Here is a 16,797-nt window from a genome sequence, read left to right as displayed (position 1 = left end):
TTATTCATTAATGCTTAGTGCCTTCATAATTTTTGACAATTTTTGGTCTTGATCATCGAATTTCCCATGTAGCTCATCAAATTTCCGATCTAACTCCTTCATTGCCTTCTCAATCTTATCAGTTCTGAATCTCAGTGATGTCAAAAGTCCAGCATGATCAGTTGTGGCTGCATTTTTAATCTTTTGGATCTCTCTGAGCATTGCTGTTTTGGTATTTTGTCCATTTTCATCAAGAATCTCCAATTTTGTGTCCATGTCTTCAATGTGCTTCCTTAAGTCATCTTTTAGTGCATCACATTGGCTGTTGTTCATCTGTGCAGCAGTTCCACTCAATTTTTCATCAATTTTTGCAATATTTTGACTCATTTTTGTGAAATTTTCGTTGATCATGTCTTGAAGTGCTGCACATTGTTGACTGTCGGTTCCATTTATAGCAAGGGACATCAAATTTTCTGACATTTTGTCAACTTTTGACTCTAGTGCTGAACATGTCTCGAGTTTGGAGCTTTGAGTTGTTGTTGTGGTTGCTGGTGTCGTTGTTGTTGTAGTTTTAGGCTTAGCTGTTGTTGTAACTACTTCCTGTGCCTTTTTGACTTGCTCAGCTTTCAAGTCCTGAAGTTCATTTTGGAAGAAATTTGGAAATTTGGAGTTTTTCACATCATTTTCCAATTTTTCCAGCTTGTCCTTAAGTTGTTCAGAATTTAGTTTTATGGATTCAGCTTCGAGGTCCTTGACTTTATGCTCTAAATTTGAATAGTCTGAATTTATGCATTTGGTGCCTGCTGTCTTGATGATATGTTGAACAGCTGTTAGATTGCCGGAAGCAGACATGCTAATACAAGTGTTTGAGTTAAGGTTCAATGTCCTCAGTTTAGTCAGCTTGTCAAACACATTTGGATCAATGTGCGTGATTCTATTGGACGCTAAATAAATCCAATCTAAATTTTGATTAAATTTAAATAAATTTGCTTCCATTATTTCCAAATTATTATTAGGGAAGTGAAGATTCCTTAAATTTGGGAGGTTTTTGAAGTCACTTTGATGAATTTCCTTGAGTCCAGCGTTGTTAATTTCAATTCCTTTCAGATTCTTGAAGATTTTTTCCAATCCACGTGGAAAATAATGAACTTGTCCAATATAATAAATAGAAAATCCCACAACATTATCGTCATTATAGCCATCCAGATGTGTACCATTAACTGAGTCGATTTGTGCTGCATCAGGTGAAGTTATTTTGACTGAATTTTGAACTGCGCAACGATAAATATTTCCCAATTCGCTCCAAAAACCTATTACACATTTATAATCAAAAGATACTGATTGTGATGATCCAGGAAGTCCCAAAGTCATGCACAGAAGCAATCTAGTCAAAATAGACATTTAAGCATCAATAAATCCATCAAAAATTAACAAATTTAACTCACAAAAATATTTTGAACATTTTTCCAATTTTAGTTCCAACGCCAAGTCTCCAAATCCAGGATATAAATTGATATTGTTGACCAAATCAAGCACAGCTCACAGCTTCTTCAGAATGATCCTCAACTTAAGACAGACGACTTGAAAGTGAAGCTAGAACAGCACAGGAACTGCTTTTATATAAAATTATCTCCCAATTTTGCACACGACCAATTTTTGAGATTTTTTTGGTTAATTCAAATTTAGTAGCTGATTAGGAATAACCCAAATTTATGCCTTATGACAATCTCAGTATTATTTCTATTGTAGCACATCAAAACAAATGTCATGTATATTACGCGTGATACAATAGCTTAATCAGGAGTTCAACTTATGTCATAAAATAAAATTTGGGTTATTCCTAATCATCTACTGAATTTGAATTATCAGGAACCAAAAAAAAATTGGTCGTGTGCAAAATTGGGAGATAATTTTATATAAAAGCAGTTCCTGTGCTGTTCTAGCTTCACTTTCAAGTCATCTGTCTTAAATTGAGGACCATTCTGAAGAAGCTGTGAGCTGTGCCTTGATTTGGTCGACAATATCAATTTATATCCTGGATTTGGGGACTTGACGTTGGACATATAATTGGAAAAAATGTTCAAAATAATTTTGTGAGTTAAATTTGTTAATTTTTGATGGATTTATTGATGCTTAAATGTCTATTTTGACTAGATTGCTTCTGTGCATGACTTTGGGACTTCCTGGATCATCACAATCAGCATTCTTTGACTGTAGCTACATATCAGCTGGATATGGCTTATTAGGACAATCTTATCATTGCTATGTCCAAAATATTGTCAGAATAACGTCACTAAATGCAGCTAAAGTCATTTCCGTTACTGGCACACATAAGGCTGGCTACAATGATGATAATGTTGAGGCTTTTCATGCTGGAACTGGACTAATTTATTATTTTCCGCGTGACTTAGGCAAAATCTTTAAAAATCTTAAAGAAATTTCAATTGACTACACTGGACTTAAGGAAATTCATCAAAGTGACTTAAAGGACATCCAAAATTTAAAGAATCTCATTTTATCAAGCAATAATTTGGAAATATTGGAAGCAAATTTATTCAAATTTAATCCAAATTTAGAATACATTTCATTATCTGGCAATAGAATTTCCCACATAGATCCACATGTGTTTGACAAGCTGACTAAGTTGACCGACTTGCACCTCAGTGAAAATAGCTGCATCGACATGAGTGCCTATAACGAACCAGAAGTTGTACCAATTATCATCAAAGCAGCAAGAACTCAATGCATATATTCAGATTATTCAAATTTGGAGCAAAAAGTCAGGAACCTCGAAGCTGAATCCACAAAATTAAATTCAGAAGAACTCAAGGAAAAAGTGGAAAATTTGGAAAATGAAGTGAAAAATTCAAAATTTCCAAATTACTTCCAAGATGATATTGAGGACTTAAAAGCTGGTCTAGTCAAATAGGCAACAAAAGAAGCATCAACGACTATAATGACCTGAGCATCCGACAACAACTGAACATGCAGCCACAACAACAACAACTTCAACTGAGCCTTTAGCCTATAGCGACAACGACATCAATAACAACTACATCCAGAGATTAATGTCGACTTTTTCATATACAGCCTAGTCTTCTTCTAGATTTGACTTCAATTGACCCTACACAACCAACAGCAACAACAACAATTTTTAATAAACCTACAATCACTATAACTGAGTCTAGAGCTAAGACAATGACTCCAATAACTATTACAGTTAAGCCTACAACTAATAACCACAACACCTGAGTCTGCAACTACCACAGCGACAACACCACGACAGCAGCGACAACCTCTACGATACCAACAACTACAGAAGGGCTGGCAAAATCAGACTTCGAAGTCGATTCGGATTTTGTATGAGAAAAGTCGATATAAGTCGACTTAATTTCATAAAAACTCCTAGTGGACTTTAAGCTCTGTTCAAAATTTTAAGGCTCGGTCAGCACTAGATTCAAAATACCCGAAGTGTGCTCCTGAATATGGTTACAATAATGACCATGCGCAAGTGTATTGATTGAGTATGCTCATAGGCAGGGGTATAGCCAGGGGGCTTCCATGGCTACTACCCTGTTCATGGAATAGCTCATTTAGTTGCATATTCTCATTGTTTTATTAGAGATTATTACAAAAATTGATGAAAATTATGAAGGAACTCAACATTAATGCATGACGATGGAACTTTTGAATAAATCGTTTTTAAAAAATTTAAAAATTTTTCATTAATTTATTGATATTTTAGCAGCTTTAAATCTTAAGTCCTTGATACAGTGATGGTCAACCTTTTATTTGTCACGGGACACCAATGCTTTTTCGCTATCGGGATCGGAATCGCGATTTCCCTGGATATCCCGATCCAGAAAAATCCCGAAAATTTTAATCCCGATCGTCCAAAAATTTATCAGGACCCGAAATTCGTGAAAGCATAGGGACACCTTGTTGGAAAGCCTTGACCGTAAATTCCAAACGGTTCATGGCATTTCCGAATATTTTTGGCGACACACTAATATGCCGCGGACCACAGTCTGCCTTAATACTTACTCACTTACTGCAACCATCCTTCGACTTGGAACCTAAGTTATTACAAAAGGCTATCTATCTGACTCTATTACTAGTTTTGCCTAAAAAATTCTCTGCTTTTTGACATCTAATTGACATTCTCGCATTAATTTTCTACGCCTTAAATCCTGCATAAACAGTTCCAATATACGCATTTTTTTGGACATTTTCTCAATTTCTCAAATGCTCAATTTTTGTGCGTGAGCATAACAATGACTCGTCAGTTTCTCTTCATTGATTAGAGCAAAAATGTTTATGTAAAAAAAAATCTATAAGTTTGAGACAATGTGGCGACATATGAAGGCTGATGACATTATCAAGGCTGTTTAATGCGTGCTGCTGTATAGGCTGTGCAGATTTTTAATGAAAAAAGTGGGAATTTTTGTGCTATTTCAGTAAAAAATTGGGTTATGTATTATTTTTGAAGTTTTACGACTTTATTTTAGAGAAAAAAGTCGGAATCTAACTTAGAATCCGAATTCCGATCCCGAAAAATGCCAGGAAATCCCGAAAATTTCAATATCGATCCCGAAAATGTATCTTTACCGGGATATCGAGAAAACATACACACAGGTTGCTCACCAATGGGTTAGACACTCCAAAAATACAGTACTGAACTTAGTGAATTTATGTGAAGGTTCAGTACAGTATTTGGAGTGCATTATTTAGCGTACAGTGCAGGAAAAGCATTGTACATTGGAGTGACCGACCCTGCACATTCTCCTAATTTACGGTAAACCTGCTATAAGGATCGAATTATTCTAAAAATAAATTAAATTTCAACAATTGACTATAAAATGATTTACTTTATTCTCTGTCAACTTTTAGGCCGTTCACTTATTGTATAACACAAAAAATCTCCTTTTTAATACATTCTTCCACAATCCGCCCTAACATGCAAAGAGCAGCTCTCAAAAACCTTAAATAACTTGCTCTCAGGTTAATCTGCTCTTGGGGGCACTCTCTTTGCCTATTGAGGCCTTAAAAGCGATACATAATAAGCAAACGACCCCCATTTATTGACATTTACATTCACAGTATACAGCATACAAAAACATAAAATAAACTCAGAGTGTGGCTTTCTCAAATATTATTTTATCATATTTTTTTGTCGTTAATATTCAAATTTTTTTTGACCGTTAATTTTATTTTTCTTTGTAACGGAAATTTGTATTTTAAAATAAGTTGAGTTCGAAATGTTCGAATTTTTCGACAATCTAATGTCGAAAAACTCGAATTTGAGACGGCCACACTCTGAATGAACTAATAGGCCCAATAGGAACCATCACCTAAATTTAATGAATATTTTCACAATTTCGTACCCGAGTGACAGAGTTGGAGTTTGAATGACTTTATCTCGAATAGGATAAATCGGTTAATCGATCCACAAATCCGACTACAGGTTAATGTCAGCAAAGCTTGAAGTTGACTTGAGTCAACTTGATTTGAATCAACTTGACTTGAGGGCAACTTGACTTGAGTAAACGTAACTTGAGGTCAACTTGACTTGAGTCAACTTATCTTGAGGCCAACTTGACTTGAGTCAATGTGACTTCAGGCCAACTTGACTTGAGGCCAACTTGACTTGAGTCAATTTAACTTGAAGCCAACTTAACTTGAGTCAACATAACTTGAGACCAACTTGACTTGAGACCAACTTGACTTGAGTCAACTTGACTTGAATCAACTTGACTTGAGTCACCTTTGAGCTCTGGGTTTTGACTGTGACATGATGTCGAATTGGCTTGAACCCAACACCATGCCACAGTCACGTCAACCTAGTGCCATACCTCCGATCGATCAACCGACATGCTATACTCGACTATATCATCACCATTACCTCCTTTATATCACTCAAATCCTCAAATTTTATTCATTTTTCTTGTCCAATTCAAACGTTTTTGTTCTCGCTTGTTGCTTATACTGCTCAATTGTAGCCTCAAAAAGTGTAATTTGTCTCAATTCCTCCTTAAATTCCGTACACGTTTCAATTAATTCATCACGAAAATGATATAAAATAGCATGATCAAGTGACGGAAAGAAATGATGCAAAATATGTTCACCATAATGTGTCAAAATCATAAAAAGATTTGAATTAGCCTCAAGTCGATCAATTGTTGCTGCCATTTGATGAATTGCAAAGTCTAAACTTTTAAACTCGTCACCTTCGTGTGTAATTTCAGTTCCATGATGACCAGCATTAAGTCCAATGACACTAAAGACAATTGATGCAACAACAATTATCATATTCCAGGCTATAAAGACTTCAAAGACATTTTGGGATGTAAAAGCTGCTGATTTACCGATGAGAAGCATCAAAAGAGGAACTGCGCAGCCAATCAGGTCATCAAGGTAGAAGATTTGCTCGCCGGACACAATTTGACTTGCAATTCTGAGAAATTAAGGCATAAAAGTAAAATTATCAATTTTACAGAAATTGTCAAGTTCGAAAATGAAATTGTCAAGTTCGAAAATGAAATTGTCAAGTTCGAAAATGAAATTGTCAAGTTCGAAAATGAAATTGTCAAGTTCGAAAATGAAAAAGTCAAGTTCGAAAGTGAAGTTGTCAAGTTCGAAAATGAAATTGTCAAGTTCGAAAATGAAAATGTCATATTTGAAAATAAAATTGTCAAGTTCGAAAATGAAAAAGTCAAGTTCGAAAATGAAAAAGTCAAGTTCGAAAATGAAAAAGTCAAGTTCGAAAATGAAAAAGTCAAGTTCGAAAATAACATTGTCAAGTTCGAAAATGAAAAAGTCAAGTTCGAAAATAAAATTGTCAAGTTCGAAAATAAAATTGTCAAGTTCGAAAGTGAAATTGTCAACCACTTGAACTTTACAGTCATATTTAGACACAAACCTGTAAACCAAAGCACCATGGAATGATAAGAGATGTACGATAGGTGCCATGACATAGCTTATCATAATCCTTAATGTGTTCTTCTCAATTGGTAGCATTTTGAAGAATGGCTCATAAATTGTCGTTTCCAGATCATATACTGTGTTTGGGTAGAGATGATGTGACTGTATGGGATGTAATAAGTATTGACAGAATTTAAGGTTTAGGTTCTGTTTATGGACTGATGAAGCTTAGCTGGAGGTACAGTGATACCCTAGAGGTAGCTCCCCCACCTTCACATGTAGCAAGCAGAGTTTAAAATTGACTTGAGTCAACTTGACTTGAAAAAAAAGTCAACTTGACTTGAAAAAAAGTCAACTTGACTTTAGTCAACTTCAAGCTCTGGTTCTCTACATCCAATTTCTGACCATCCCTCTGGATAACCTTCATTCAGTCCTTAATTTAAGGCATAACAAACTAATACAAACCATCGCATGGAACGTCCTAAACTCCCGAAAATTAACAAACACCACGTGACATCCAAACATTCTCCAATTATTTCTCAAATGTATAAAATTATGACCGGCATTGACAATAAAGCATGCAAACATTCCAGCCAAGCAAACACCTGTTAATCGTAATGTATTGTTCTCAAAGTAAACACTTGCACATGCTGACATGATCATAGCGAGTAAGAAAAAGTCAAAATAGAACCTTGACTTCCATGACTCTTTTTTGACGTCAATTGTTTTCAGCTTTTTGACTACTTTACGCTTAATTGTTTGATAAAAGTCATTTTCGTTGAATGTTAGGCGGTAGTTGCGTGGTTCCTTGGCTTCGCGGACGTAATATTTCTTTAGGATTTCAGCTGGCTTTGAGTTCATGTGGAAAACTTCAAATGCTTCGGTGATGTCGGTTCCCTGAATTTTGATAAAATGACAGTATTAGAATTTTCGAACTTGAATTTTTCATTTACGAACTTGACTTTTTCATTTTCGAACTTGACTTTTTCAGTTTCGAACTTGACAATTTTATTTTCGAACTTGACTTTTTCATTTTCGAACTTGACTTTTTCATTTTCGAACTTGATAATTTAACTTTCGAACTTGACAATTTCACTTTCGAACTTGACAATTTCACTTTCGAACTTGACAATTTCACTTTCGAACTTGACAATTTCACTTTCGAACTTGATGATTTTATTTTCGAACTTGAATATTTCACTTTCGAACTTGACAATTTCACTTTCGAACTTGACTTTTTCATTTTCGAACTTGACTTTTTAACTTTCGAACTTGACAATTTCACTTTCGAACTTGAATTTTTCATTTACGAACTTGATAGTTTCACTTTCGAACTTGACTTTTTTATTTTCGAACTTGACAATTTCACTTTCGAACTTGACAATTTTACTTTCGAATTTGAACATTTTCGAATTTGACAATTTCACTTTCGAACTTGACAATTTTATTTTCGAACTTGATAACTTCACTTTCGAACTTGACAATTTCACTTTCGAACTTGACTTTTTCATTTTCGAACTTGACAATTTAATTTTCGAACTTGACAATTTCACTTTCGAAATTTAGATTAGCACTGCCATACCTTTGCCAATATCAGCCACTCCCGACCACCAGGATGCTTCTCAACATAGTCACTCAAATCATACAATTTATCCCAAACACGCCACAATCCCTCAGCATTATCATCAGCACGTCGTCCTTTCAACCACTTCCAACATCCTTTAACATATTCATCACGATGTGTTGGATATTTATTACAAATTGTATTAAATTTTGTCTCACGATTTGGATTCATAACTGTCAACTTGTTAACGATGTGATGAGATGTAGCACTGATAACTGAATAAGTATGAAAATTCATAAGAATATTTATATATCTACCGAGTTAATTAATTACATCAGTTAATATGACTGATAAACTTCATTGTTCATTCTTTAATCGTGGAATTAATTCTGTTTGATATGCTAATTACTTGTTGATTCTTTTATGACAATTGACTCGTGTCACTTGTGCATCAAATATCGAAATATGTGTGATTAATATGTAGGTTATTTTGAGCAATTACTAGATGCGTTTACTTATTTACTTACTTTATGGAATGTACAGAGAAATACAGTGATCCATGAGCTAATTTAGATGACTTTAGGTGCATGTTTAGGTGGATGGAGGGATGAGGGGTTGGGAGATGACCAATTATTGATATTGGCAAAGGTATAATTTCGAAAATGAAATTATCAAGTTCGAAATTGTTTATCTACCTCCTTCTCTAAAATTGTACGTCAAGAAGTATGACATATAATATCTATCAATCAAATGTTAGGTAACCATTTTTTGAGCGACAGAACACAAGTTGACTGCCACGGCTCAATTTGACATTAACATCAAGAATGCTTGGATGTGATTTCTGTGTTGTTTGATTGTGTAAAAGTTTGAAAAGTTGAGGAGCTGTTCAACATAATCTAAGACGTGTATGCTTATCATTCTTTCTTTAAAAGTACAAAGAAATTCAAAGATTCCAAAACTTTTGAGAAATTGTGTTGTACAGGTTGCATTCTTACTCATCCTTTTCATGCATTTTCAAGCATTTTACATTGAATTTCGGTCTTAATTGCACGAAAATAATGGAATTTTAAAGACTATCCTGGAGGCCGTTCTTTAATTACGTTACAGAATAGCGAACATTTTTCAAAAATGAACAATGGAATTCTCAGAATTTTCGGCGATCGAAGCTAGCCGGGATATGTACTCCAAAGAGTGGATTAAAATCCTACTCAAACCCTTGCTTGTAAGGTGGCAGCCCCACAAACAATCTGGTGAAAGCAGATCAAAACTTGCTATCTCCGAACTCAACATGTACAAAGAAAGCTACAAAAAGGTTGGAGTCCTGTCCAACACTGGTACGGACAGATAATTTATACAAACTAGATGACAGAGCCAGCAACAGAATCAGATTGAAAGTCTTTAGTTGTAGCCTACGATCAACATAGGAACATTTTTACAGTAAGTAAGTAAGTAACACAATATGACCCATTTTTAGCAACTCCTATCTCTTCCAGTCATTTCACTATTTATATTCAATACATAGTCACATTTTTCAACTTGTGTACAGTGAGATTGTTCAACTTTTGCAACTAAGTATCTCAAAATTGTTATTATTTTGTTCAGATTAAAAACATTACACAATGAGTAAATTGAGTGAGAAAAATTGAGATTAATTCCGTTAGTTTTATTCGATTCGTTCACACAAAAGGATTAAAAAAATTAGTTAAAGTGAATTAATTTAATTAGCAAAAAATTAAGAGCTGTGGATTGTTAAAATGAGGTAAATTTATGGGAACGGGGAAGTGGGTGTCTAACTTCGCTGGCCGTACTGATCAAGTGTGATCCATGGCATACCTCAGTTGGAGCCTGAAGCTGGTTCTATCGCTGGGTATCACTTGTCAATTACTAATTCCAAGTGTAATACTGTCTTTATAGACAGCTATGAGTACTTTGGCCTCCCGCGTGATCTCTTGCCATCTAAAAAGTCGGATTAAAATGATGGAGCCTCCACAAGCCTTAAAGTCTCACAATATCAGCTTCATTGAACAGCTTCTCATTGCTCCTGCTCAGGAAAAGGTTTCAAATTCTCTTTTTGGTTCAAAGATTGATCTAAGCACATTTATCTCAAAAATGCGTATTGCGTTTTCGTCAGCTACAGTCATATTCGTTGCCTTAGTATCTGGGGGTACTGTGCCTGGACTATGCTTAAGGGTTGTATAGGTTGTCAAAAAGTCGATTAAATTGTGCTGCTCAATAAGTGAACAGCAACAAAAATAAAATTAATTTTGACATATTTTCACACAATTTCTAACAAATTCAAATAGGGACCATTCACTTATTACGTCCAGGACACCCTGTTCCCTCCTCATTTCCATTTCAACAATAGAAATTGCGAGAATTTCCTTGTTAATTTTTGAAAAATTACGGAATGTACAGCTGCATTCTAAAAACATAAACTTTGTACCAGTTAGCTTCGCATGCTTGCGTATGAAGCCATTTAATGTTGATTCTATTAGAACAAATGTACATTTTGTGACTTAATAAGTGAACAGTCCCCATACAAAATATTCCAAAAATTCTTACAAATTTTCTCACATTTTTCAGACTAAAAATTCCTAAATTTACATCACTCAACACAACAGCAATAATCATCTTATCAGCCGTAATCTGGTCGACATTTCCTATTGCTCGCTCAGCACCATCAGCCGTGACTGAAGTAAAGCTTAATTGCATTTATGAAATAACGACTCATAATTCACAAGATTATTACACATGCAATGCAACAAATCTTGTAAATAATCATCTTAATGCCGAGATTGCGGAAGTAAATGGCAAGCACATGAGTGGATATGACAGCAGTAAAGTTGAGGCACTGATTATTGAGCATCAAAATGTTGCAGTTTTGCCGATGAAATTTGGACAAGTTTTTGGAAATTTGATCAGATTTGAGGTGAAAAATTCATCGTTGGGGGAAATTTTGAGGGAAAATTTCGAGGAAATGGACCTGAAAATTTTGAAAATTATGGAAAATCCGATTGAAAAAATTCCCGACGATGCCTTTGATGACTTGAAAAATTTAGAGGAACTTGACTTGTCGGGAAATAAAATTGAAAAATTTCCATCAAAAAATGAAAAATTAAAAATTTTGACAGTTGATGGGAATAAAATTAAGGAACTGGACCTTAAAAATCTGCAAGATTTGAGGACATTATCAGTTAAAAACAACGAAATTCAGGAACTGACTGAAGATTTATTTGAAAATAATCCAAATTTAGAGGTTATGTTCTTCAGCCACAACAAATTGACCAAAATATCGCCAAATTTAACACAAAATTTGGAAAATTTGAGGCAATTTGACTTCACTGGAAATCCATGTTTGGAGGAATTGTCAACAATTGATGGCGTTACGCATCAAATTGACCAATTGGAAGGATTATTTAGGAGTTATTGCCATGATCAAACTGAAAATCCAGACGACAGCACTATAGAATCAGATACAACTGAGGAACTTGAAGGTTTGACTGAATCAACAACATTAGAGGACACAACAGGAGTTGATGATGCAACAGATGAGACAACTGAGGAGACAGACAAGGAACAAAATGAAAATATTGAGGATCTCAATCAGAAAATCGCTGATTTTCAGAAACAGGTTGAAGATTTGCAAAACAATCAAAATTTATCAAATTCAAGCATATCAGAAGGAAGTGAGAATGGTCAAATTGAAGCTCCAACGGTGGACAAAATTGAGGATTCAACTGATAATCAAGTGAGTAGTTTTCGGTGTAATACTCTAATTAGAGGAACGAGTGGAGGCTGAGATTCTAAGTAAACGACCCTTAGGCTCACCAGCTCGTATTTACCGATATCAAGGAGAACATAATCACTTGATATTTGGTCAGGCTTCGGAATTCCTAAATACCCGAGTTTTGCTTATTATGATGCTCAAAACGTCGGTATCAATTCGACTAGACTAGGCTTAGCACACATACTAAAGTCATATATCGGTAAATTCCTATTTGCTGTTGCCAAATGGGTTGTAAACAGCATAAGAAGCACCTTAAAACATTACTCTGTAAAAGTGTGTTCTAGAGTTTTTGAGATAAAACCAAAAATCCGTGGCCTTGCCTTAAATTATTGTGGTTTAGTGTTCCTTACAAAAGCTCAATTCTTACAAATCATAGTCTTAATAATAGGTTTCAGTTGACAATATCCATGTTAGCTCTAATTCCCACTATTCAGCAAGTCATAACAGTAGACAGGACATTGGGAGTCGCTCACTTCAAAAAATACAAAAAGGCCACTATGAAATCACCTCCCAAAAAGTGAAGTGGAATCGGGTCCTTTAATCAGGGTTGTGATGGCCGATGTCCGCGACCGAGAGAATTTGCCAGTCGTTCATTGATTTTACCGGTCATTGCTTTTTATTGCTCGCCGTTTTTGTCTCTGCCACAATTCTGCCTGTAATGGAGTTCGAACTTCAGTGACGGCACCTAAATATTGGAGTGCAGCCAACTCTGCAGTAGTTTAGCATCGAGAACACTTAGTCATAATTTCCAATAGACCACACTGTGTGAATTCAGTTCTCCCATATTCAGAGTTGGCAGACCTGTTTGGAAGCTGACTTCTACTTTTAGTGAACCTTCACTAGCTCATTAAATCGACGGACCTTAAAAAATTGAAATTAACCTTATTTTGAATCTTTTTAGGTGTTCAACACAACAGAACCAACAACCACATCATCTGAATTATCCTCTACAGTCCCTCCGTCATCTGGCTCACAAGTCACTTCCACTGCCACCCCAATAACCAACATCAATTATAATAAAGACCGTCAAATGTCTTCAATCGACACTAAAGATCAACTCGACAAAATCTGCATGGAATGGGAATCCAGGAACAAATCTGAAGCTGACCAACCGTCTACAGTCGAACAAGAATCAAAAGAGGCTGAAAACTTTACAGTTCAAGGATATCTTCGTGATGATAAAATTTATTTAATAATTAAAGGATCAGGAGTTGCCACAAATGTTGACTATGAGGCCATTATTGAGGAAAAGGAAGTGAAAATTCTGGAATTGGAAGCGCAAGTTGAGGAGTTGGAAGGAAAAGCCACAAAAATGGCGGAACTGGAACAACAAGTTGAGGACCTAAAAGCTCAAAATGAGATGAGTCTTAAGAAGTTTGAGGATAACCAGCAGGAACTTGAAGATAAATTAGCAAGAATCGGTAGATTGTCAGCTAAAATCGACAATCAAGTCAAGGAAGCTGTTTTAGACCATAATGGACCAGATTCATATGACTTAGATGAAGGCACGACATCCAAAAGTCATGAAACCTCAGATTCTGATCCTGAATCCACAACAGACATCAACAACAGCCTTGAATCCACAACAACTCATCCAGAACCCAACAACACACTTGATGCTGCATCAATCTCATCCCCAAACATCCAACAATCATTTTTGGACAACCTCGAAACTCAATTCAGCCTGTTGCTTACTAAAATTGACAAGCTGACTCTCCAGAACTCCAAAAAGTCCACAAAATTGTCATACTTGGATAAAAGCCTTAAAATCTGTCAGGATAACAAGTTTTCACTGGAATTGGATTTAAAGCTTAACAGCATGAACATGCAGGACAGAAATAAGACATTGAGTATGTTCGAGGTGGAACTTGATGCTTGCAGGAATAGAACAGCTGAATTGGAGACTGTTGGAAGGAACTACGAAATGTGCAGGGAGTCAAATTCGAGACTTGAGCATGAGATCTATGAGCTGCGCAGCACAAACCGAGATTTACAAGGTGAAAAGACTGAGATTTTGGAGAAGATTGAGGAACTGGAACTACAAAATGGCGACCAAAAGGACAAAATTGAGGAACTGGAACTACAAAATGGCGACCAAAAGGACAAAATAGCGGAACTAGAACGACAAAATGGCGACCAAAAGGACAAAATTGAGGAACTTGAGAAACAAAATGGCGACCAGAAGGACAAAATGGCGGAACTGGAGCAACAAAATAGCGACCAAAGGGACAAAATGGCGGAACTAGAGAAACAAAATGGCGACCAAAAAGACAAAATGGCGGAGCTGGAAAAACAAAATGGCGACCAAGCAGCAGAACTTGAAGACCTAAAGTCCCAACATGCAAGCCATCAAAGTCAAGTCCGCAACTGCCAAGCTCAAGTCACTAACCTCAAAAAAGAGATTGAAGTCTTACATACCCAAAGTGCAGACCTAATGACCATCACCAACAACCTAAAAGCTCAAAATGACAACAAAACAGCCACAATAGAAATGTGCAGTCACGCAAATCAGGAATTTAAAAAAGACAACGACGACTTGTTCCACGTCAATAAGGAATTAGGAACTAAAATGCAGTCAGTCAACTCCCAATTTGCAGCATGTCATGAATCACTGACTGTCTACTCATCATTCCAAATTAACTGTGATGTTGAGGATGTGGACGGGGAAGCGACATGTGTGGCTAGAAATGTGATTGCAGCACATCCAAATATGCTTGCTGTTCTGGTCGATCAGCGACATTCTAACCTTAAAAGGCTGCAAATTGTCAATTCCAAATTCCGATTCATGACAAACTCAATTTTTGAGCAGTTTAGTGACTTAACGTCACTGGAAGTTGTCGAGTCTGAGCTGCTTGACTTGAATGTTAAGGTTGTGTCCAATTTGCTGACTAATTTGAGAATTGAGGGAAATTTTATACAGGAAGTACCAAATGATGCTTTTGGTGGAGTTCCAAACCTAAAATACCTAATTCTAGCCAATAATCAGGTTGAGGCTATCCAAAATGAGGCATTCAGGGGACTGTCAAGCCTAAGGAAACTTGACCTAAGGGACAATAAAATTGCAGCAATAAATGTCAATGTCCTGTCCTATGTTCAGGCACTGACTCATCTGTCGCTGTCAAATAATCGTCTCAGTGAACTGCCTGGAGATTTGTTAGCCTACCTGCGGTTCCTTCAAGTTGCTAAATTTGACTCGAATCCAATCACTTATATTGGAACTGAATTGTTGGATTATGGAAATGAGCTAGAAAAGATTTACTTTGATGGAACTTGTGTTCGTGGTACATTCAATGGAATCGATGAGACGAAGCTGAGAATTAAGAATTATTGTCAAAGGAAGCATTATTAATAAGTATAAAAAGGCTATCTGAGTGGAATAGGGTGCGATTGGTTGATCTGATGGGGTGTTAGTCACCGGTTCAATGAGGTTCAATGACCTTCGTTGTGATATAATCATCCACTGTCTAGTAATAAGCTTGACAGTTACTGGCAATTTCCAAAAATGTCAAGTTTTCAAGGTCGATTAATCGCAGTTTATTCCACTCAGATTAAGAGCAGAAAGCACAAATCGGTCTATTAGCTAAAAATCTGGGGCATTTTTTTAAAACTATTCTGGATACCATACCATACTCTGAATACCCTCCCATGCCTAGGATACCCTACCATAATCTTATATACCAAAACCATCAGGATACCCTAATATACTAATATACTAACTCGGGATACGCTACCATATCCCAAATCAGAGTTGGCAGGACTTTGGAGTCCGGACTTTAAAAGTCCCAAAAGTCCCAAAAGTCCGGACTTTGAAAGTCCGGACTCCACCAAAGTCCGGACTTTGAAAGTCCGGACTCCACGAAAGTCCGGACTATGAAAGTCCGGACTTTTGGGACTTTGGGACTTTTAAAGTCCCATACAAAAAATTTTTTTTTTTATTACAAAGTATTTTAATTTTTTTTTTCGGTACCACTGCGTAACCCGACTTGAAAAAATGAATTTTTTGACATTTTTTTCGATACCACTGCGTAACCCGACTTGAAAAAATGATTTTTTTGACATTTTTTTCGATACCACTGCGTAACCCGACTTGAAAAAATGATTTTTTTGACATTTTTTTCGATACCACTGCGTAACCCGACTTGAAAAAATGATTTTTTTGACATTTTTTTCGATACCACTGCGTAACCCGACTTGAAAAAATGATTTTTTTGACATTTTTTTCGATACCACTGCGTAACCCGACTTGAAAAAATGATTTTTTTGACATTTTTTTCGATACCACTGCGTAACCCGACTTGAAAAAATGATTTTTTTGACATTTTTTTCGATACCACTGCGTAACCCGACTTGAAAAAATGATTTTTTGACATTTTTTCGATACCACTGCGTAACCCGAGTTGAAAAGATGAATTTTTTGACATTTTTTTCGATACCACTGCGTAACCCGACTTGAAAAAATGATTTTTTGACATTTTTTTCGGTTACACTGCGTAACCCGAGTTGAAAAAGTGAATTTTTTGACATTTTTTTCGATACCACTGTAACC

At 35.9% G+C, this 16,797-nt stretch overlaps 3 protein-coding genes across 3 annotated transcripts; 1 reads left to right on the top strand and 2 right to left on the bottom strand.

Annotated features, from left to right (window-relative positions):
* LOC139097325 (uncharacterized) lies at positions 1-459 on the bottom strand. Its single transcript, XM_070649134.1, has one exon. The coding sequence runs from the start codon at positions 457-459 to the stop codon at positions 1-3; it is 459 nt and encodes a 152-aa protein (XP_070505235.1).
* A 5,299-nt stretch (positions 460-5,758) lies between these two features.
* LOC139097305 (cytochrome b5-related protein-like) lies at positions 5,759-8,725 on the bottom strand. Its single transcript, XM_070649114.1, has 4 exons — positions 8,483-8,725; positions 7,366-7,797; positions 6,899-7,062; positions 5,759-6,433 (listed from the first exon to the last, which is right to left on the bottom strand). The coding sequence occupies exons 1-4, from the start codon at positions 8,693-8,695 to the stop codon at positions 5,911-5,913; spliced, it is 1,332 nt and encodes a 443-aa protein (XP_070505215.1). The 5' UTR covers positions 8,696-8,725; the 3' UTR covers positions 5,759-5,910.
* A 1,493-nt stretch (positions 8,726-10,218) lies between these two features.
* Positions 10,219-15,600, top strand: LOC139097324 (putative leucine-rich repeat-containing protein DDB_G0290503). The gene is made up of 3 exons (XM_070649133.1): positions 10,219-10,223; positions 11,048-12,212; positions 13,153-15,600. The coding sequence occupies exons 1-3, from the start codon at positions 10,219-10,221 to the stop codon at positions 15,598-15,600; spliced, it is 3,618 nt and encodes a 1,205-aa protein (XP_070505234.1).
* Positions 15,601-16,797: the final 1,197 nt, after the last annotated feature.

Source organism: Chironomus tepperi, unplaced genomic scaffold, assembly GCF_022539635.2.
Source record: "Chironomus tepperi strain 1889 unplaced genomic scaffold, CSIRO-AGI_Ctep_v1 contig_419, whole genome shotgun sequence".
NCBI classification, from domain to species: Eukaryota; Metazoa; Arthropoda; class Insecta; order Diptera; family Chironomidae; genus Chironomus; species Chironomus tepperi.
Note: the sequence above shows the minus strand (reverse complement) of the source record. Positions and strands in the feature narration are given on the sequence as shown.

Coding starts and splice junctions, on each gene's coding strand:
- LOC139097305 (XM_070649114.1), bottom strand. CDS start 8,695: ATGAATCCAAATCGTGAGACAAAATTTAATACAATTTGTAATAAATAT. Junction 7,063..7,365: donor TTAGGACGTTCCATGCGATG/GTTTGTATTAGT, acceptor CATCCCATACAG/TCACATCATCTCTACCCAAA. Junction 6,434..6,898: donor CATGGTGCTTTGGTTTACAG/GTTTGTGTCTAA, acceptor TTAATTTCTCAG/AATTGCAAGTCAAATTGTGT.
- LOC139097324 (XM_070649133.1), top strand. Junction 12,213..13,152: donor AGGATTCAACTGATAATCAA/GTGAGTAGTTTT, acceptor GAATCTTTTTAG/GTGTTCAACACAACAGAACC.
- LOC139097325 (XM_070649134.1), bottom strand. CDS start 459: ATGTCAGAAAATTTGATGTCCCTTGCTATAAATGGAACCGACAGTCAA.